Raw genomic sequence first — 6,000 nt, 5'->3', positions numbered from 1 at the left:
GGTGGGTAATCTGGTAATACATCATACATGCGTGTGTGTTTATGTCGAATTGCCGTAAAGCAATTCGTGTTTCGCGCTCGCGCTCGTTCTCGTTCTCGCTTCTCACGAGACTTCCAATTTCTATCTTGCCGGGACGGCAGTCCCCAAGTTGCAAGGTTGGTTTTCCACCTGGGAACGCTGGGGGGAGCAGGGAAAGTCATCAATATCACCAGAATAGGTTGTTTAACCATCCAAATGATTTCTAGACAGTTTTATTAAGTTAAAAAAGTTACCAAGTTCTCCTTTAAGCTCAAGACGTTAGCGGTTTTCACTGTCGCCTTGCTTCCTTTTGCTCCTCTCGCTTTTTAGTCTCCTACTTATAGCCTATACATTGTTGACAGATGAAAAATTGTGAACATTTCACACCCTCCAAAATCAGCTCACTTGGAGCTTCTGGTTTCCCTTATGGACTGCCTACTGTGGACGTGTAAAATGACTGACAACAAATCATGCTGGTTAATTAGCGTAAAACGGTCTATCTCTTTTCAGAATGATTTTTTGTATGGTTTACAGGTTCTAGTGCCATGATATATTGGCATGATAAATCATGATGACAGCTATTCCAGGAAAGTCTTTCAGAGACCAGGATTTTCTACAATTCCATAAAAAATTGCTTAAAGCTAAAGGGTTAGTGAAAAATCATCCCATAATTTACTCACCCTGAAGGCATCCTAGGTGTATATGACTTTCTTCTTTAAACCAAACACAATCGGAATTATATATATAAAAAATATCCTGGCTCTTCCAAGCTTTATAATGAGTGAATGGTACCTTAGATTGTGAAGCCCAAAATATTGCATCCATCCATCATGAAAGTAATCCATGCAGCTCCAGGGGCTTGATAAAGGCCTTCTGAAGTGAAGAGATGTGTTTTTTTTTTTGTAAGAAAAAAATAAAATTTTTGCTTTTGTAATTGACCATGCCATTTGTCATTAAAAACCACAAGTAAAAAAAATGTGTAGGCCTATGATTTGTATTCTTTATAGATTATTATGTTTAAGATTATGTTTCAACATTTGCCTGTGAGATTCCATGTGTTCAGTGAGATGTAAAGTGTGAAAAGTATGAATGAATTCAGACAATTTGTTACTGCTTTGGCTCTGCCAAACAAATTGCTCCCCTGAGACAGGCTTTAAATTGATTTGGTTCTGAGAAAGGTTTGCTGACACAAATTACTAAACATCAACACAGTGAGAAATCAATGGGACATATGTTGCCTATTTGGCAACTGGCAGTCAATTTTTAATTAACTCTTTAATATTTAATTATAACAGTCGGTTAAGGTGCTATACATTTAATCGCATAATAAATTGTTCATTCCATACAAAAATGGACATGGGACTATAATTCATTCCAATATATGACCCATGCTGCAGAAAGCAGTTTTATTATATATGTATACAGTATATCATAAGATGCATCATAAGAGGTAGTCATCCAGAAAGCAACAGCAGCATATAAGGCAAAACATGCTCAAGCATCAGGCCACAAACTACTGAGAAATCAATGCAACATATATGGTCTGTCTTATAAGATCAACTATCAGCAATGACTGTTTAATAAAAACATTACTCTTCCATTAAAACAGTCAATTAAAGGATATAAAGCTACATATAAAAGCTACTATATAAAGCTACATTTAAAGGGTAAAAGCTTAAAGTATTCAATAAGAAAAACAGTCTATTCTTGTGCGTACGATTGTACATTACTTCAAGGCTGTGCATGCTGCATCATGTAAACATTTTTTATATATGTATATATATATATACACAGTGTAAGATGTGCCACAGTATCTAGTCGACCAGAAAGCAATGACAGTATAATGCTGCGTATGTATTGAGCACGTATGTTGGCATATATGCAGATCTTTTCAAAATTTATTTTTAGTAAAAATGTGCTTGATTTTTAAAAAAATGATGGCTAATGAACATCTTGAGAAAAACACAATGATTATAAAATTTTGGTAATGTCCTTTCGTGACAGTTTTCCATGAGCAGTATTGAGTCTTGGAATATTTTGGTTTAAAATAAGAAAAGTCTGAATATTGGAGTAAATCATTGTCATAGTTCTGTTTATCTAAATAGGCATGCATTATATAAAGATTTAGTGAAAGTGTAATCTGTTTTTCCACTAAAAGTGCTGTACTGTATAATGTTAAAAAGAAAGCACACACAAAAATCTTTTCCCTTCACTTATCCTTCAGAGATTATAATTCAGTTCCATTGACGGCATTTGAAAACTCAAATTGAAAGTCATGGCACAGATGTTCTGAGGCACAAAGTCCTTGGCTTATTGGTCCCGCTTCAGAGAGAAATTCCCGCCGCTCACTCATGCTCTCTGCTCTCTGCTTTTGTCTTCAGAGATTGCAGTTTCTGCCACCCATGTAGGCTCTCCTGAAGGGTTGTGCTGCCAGATAGCAGGCTTATTGTGTAAGGTGAAAACCAGTCTCTTTCAAAAGCAGCAGTCAGCTGCTCTACAATCGAGTCCTGCCCTTTCTGCTTGTTCTCCGATTCCTGAATCACCAGCCCGGCTCCTGCGTTTAAGGCAAACTCACTCCCGACCCAGTCCAGATTCCCTTTTTGAGAGAAAGTTTGAATATATAAGTGCAGTCTTAGCAAGTGTAATATTGTTGTTTGTGGAGAGCTGAAGTATGTTTGGTAGCAAGCCGTCATCCTCTCTCTCATTTTTTAAATGTGAACAGTTTTTATGTAAATGCTCTGGACACTACATACAGTACAGTACGCACAAACTGACAATCGGTTAAAAAAAACCCAGTTCTTAAAGAATGCTGTGGAATGATCAAGCATGTCTGATTGGCTGAGGCATTTGTTGATTATTACGTTAGGCTCTACAGCCAGAATCACACACATGCTGTGTGCCGCCGTGTTGAACTGCATGCTGGGAGTGGGGCATCTGTGGCACTTGGCTGAGGGTGAAGGCTGATGTAACGCCACTAGTGGGACAAAATGCTATGGACAGATTTGTCGCTTGGCCTTTTCCAACCTTCTGCCTGTATCTTCTCACTTTGGGATTTTTCCTAAAGACTGTTTCTCCATTTTTCTTACTTAAAACCAATTAAATTGGCTGTAGCATTAAAAGAAGTGGCCAGATATGAAAGATTAAGAAAAAAATGGATTTATATGTTGTTTGGGCAATATTAAACAAGGATTTGAGCTGCTGTAAAACGTAACAAGGCCAGGCCGTTGGTGCCCTCTGCATGCATTTTTTATAATACATAATGTACATAAGATGATTGTTTATATTATGTATATTGTGTATTTTAGTGTTGTTCTATAAAACCATATGATTACTTGCTTTTGATACATTATTTGAACCAAATATGATTGCCTCATTGTTATTATATCTGTATTTTAAGTAATTTTAAAGGCTAAGTAAGTCTTTGTTTAGGTCTATTTTTATTACCACAAAAAATATCTCGATATTACTCGATTAATCGTCAAAATAATCAACAGATTACTCGATACCAAAATAAGTGTCAGTGACAGCCCTAATTGCCTTATGCATTAAATAGCAAGAACTAACAATGAACAATACTTTTACAGCATTTATTAATCAAGGTTAAAGGGGCTATATGTAAAAAATTTCATGTATTAACAGCTGGTAACAAAACTTGAAACTAAAAAAAAAAACTTAACCTTTCCCAAATTCCTAGGAAGGCTATGAAAGCCTGTAGACTGATTTTTATGTGAATTATTATTATTTTATTTTTTTTCCAGGAAAATCAAAAGGATGTGATGGTTACATGCAATCCCAAGAATGTTCTATGACAGCGGTTTTCAATAGGTGAGGCGCGCCTCCCCTGGGGGGCGCCAAAGAGCCACAGGGGAGGCGCGACACGCAAAGATAAAATAACTGTATGCAGCTCTATTGATTATCGGTAATTGTGTGTGCGACGCGAGTATTGGCTTTAAAATGCGTCGTTTCCTTGTCCCAAGTCAACAGAAGTCAGCATTAAGGGAGGATACGGAGCCCGGGAAGTCACCTGTGTGAGTAAAAAAACGATCCGTGGCGACGGTTTTGCAATCCGTCCGCTCAGTTTATAAACAGTACTCACGAATTCTCAAACTGTTCCCTCAGATTAATAAACCGTACCCACGAGTTTCTAATCCGCGCTCTCATGTGTTAACCGTGCCTTCAGTTTTTGCAATCTGTACCCACAAATTCATAAACCGTGCCCACGCTTTCGCAATCCGTTCCCACGTAGTATTGCGTGACGAGTTCATAATGCGGTGAATTCCCGTTCCCATTTACTTCACAATCACATTATAGAGAGACGCGCGTCACGATCTGTGCACTGCCGCGTCTCGCGCTCGTCATGCAGCCAGATTCAGTATCAGTGCACCTTATGAACCATGGCGTTAACTTGAACTGCATTTCTGTCAGTGCGTGACTACAGCTCGTTAATAAACTATATACAGCTCGTTTTTTTTATTGATCCATTTCATACAATCCGTCTTCATTTGCTTGCACTTCAGCATTACAATGTGAGTAAATGTAGCCGTGTAAAATGTAAGGGATGATGCCACCCTTATAGAACAATGTGCATTTACGTTTAAATTGTAACATATTTAATAGCATGGAATTACAGTGTAATTAGTGTTAGCTTACTATCTTAGGCTTCTTCAGTGCATTAGGTGAGGTAATCTGATAATATTAGTGATTCTCATTTATCAAAACACTAAAATTGGTACCGTTTTGGAGAGAAATTGGGTATTTTTTAATCTCTCTATTTAACCCATCTCATGGTGTGTGATGCTGAACTATCATGAGTTTCTAAAGGTTTTTGAATTCTTTGCACAGTTATGAATATTGATATTTTATGTGCAACCATAGCATGCTCAGGCTCAGTGGCCTTTCACCTAATTTTATTTTTTTTATTTTTTTCAAATACTGTAATATGATGTAAATGGTGATGAGTGTACTGATTTGATGCATTTTAAAAAGATGGATGATAGATATTCTGCAATCTTTCTGACAAATAACAAAATATAATGTGAATTACAGTAAGTGCTATTTTTTTTTAATTTATAAATTGTAGTCCACAGTGTTTATTATAAGGGGGTAGAATCCGCTGCTCAGTACTCACTACTCACTACTCATGAGTACTTTTAAATAAGCTACTTTTTTACTCTTACTCAAGTAGGTTTTTGGACAAGTACTTTTTACTCTACTCACAGTAAATTTTTTGGAATGTAATGGTACTTTTACTTGAGTATGTTTTTTCAGTACACTTTCCACCACTGCTGATTTTGTTCGAGATGATGTGCATCTCCTTCAGATGTGCGCTTAAAGCCCAGACACACCGTGCCGATTTCAGCCGTCAGGTGTCGTCGGCGGTAGCTCTGGCGCCGATTGCACATGTTAAGCATGTTCTGTTGACTTGGTTAGGCCTACTGATATTCAGTGATTTTAAAAGTAGCCTCAATTAGGCCTGCATGAAGTTGGAAATTATTTGCTGTTGCAAAGAATCGTTTATGAATGCACTTTTAAGAAAGTTGTGGAAATAAAATAATATTTACATTTTTATCAGTTGTCATTGAAACTCATCATTGCCTGGAACACACAAAAGATGGCTTTTACCGCAGAGGCACGTGTGGGTTAGGGCAGGCGGACGGGATTTTGGGGAAGGGGGGGCTCGGCTGTCCTTACCTACTCTAAGGGGAGGCTCACATTCACCCAATTTGAAAACCCCTGTTCTATGACACATGAAACTAACACATGTATCCCTGGCTGGGAAAGTAACCAGCCGAGAGTGAGGAGTCAGAGTGGCGGAGGGATGCGGAACATCCCACAAGGCAAGTCGGCTATGTATAAATATAGGCCTCCTCTCATGCTGATTCGATAGATCACTGATTCTCAAAGTGTGGTACGTATGCAGAGGAATCACTGAATTTCGCACATATGATCATAACGGTGTGATCAGTCTTGGCTGGTCCCTTG

General features: G+C 37.9%; 1 protein-coding gene across 1 annotated transcript in view; it reads right to left on the bottom strand.

Annotated features, from left to right (window-relative positions):
• Positions 1-1,318: 1,318 nt before the first annotated feature.
• Positions 1,319-6,000, bottom strand: part of pld5 (phospholipase D family member 5) — a 38,870-nt gene continuing 34,188 nt past the window's right edge. The window contains exon 10 of the mRNA XM_079883583.1: positions 1,319-2,614. Coding sequence (XP_079739709.1) covers positions 2,364-2,614 — 251 coding nt within the window. The 3' untranslated portion in view covers positions 1,319-2,363. The remainder of the gene's footprint in view (positions 2,615-6,000) is intronic.

The sequence above is a fragment of the Squalius cephalus genome, assembly GCF_949319135.1.
Source record: "Squalius cephalus genome assembly, chromosome: 10".
NCBI classification, from domain to species: Eukaryota; Metazoa; Chordata; class Actinopteri; order Cypriniformes; family Leuciscidae; genus Squalius; species Squalius cephalus.
The sequence above is the reverse complement of the archived record's forward strand: the minus strand, read 5'-3'. Positions and strand labels throughout refer to the sequence as shown.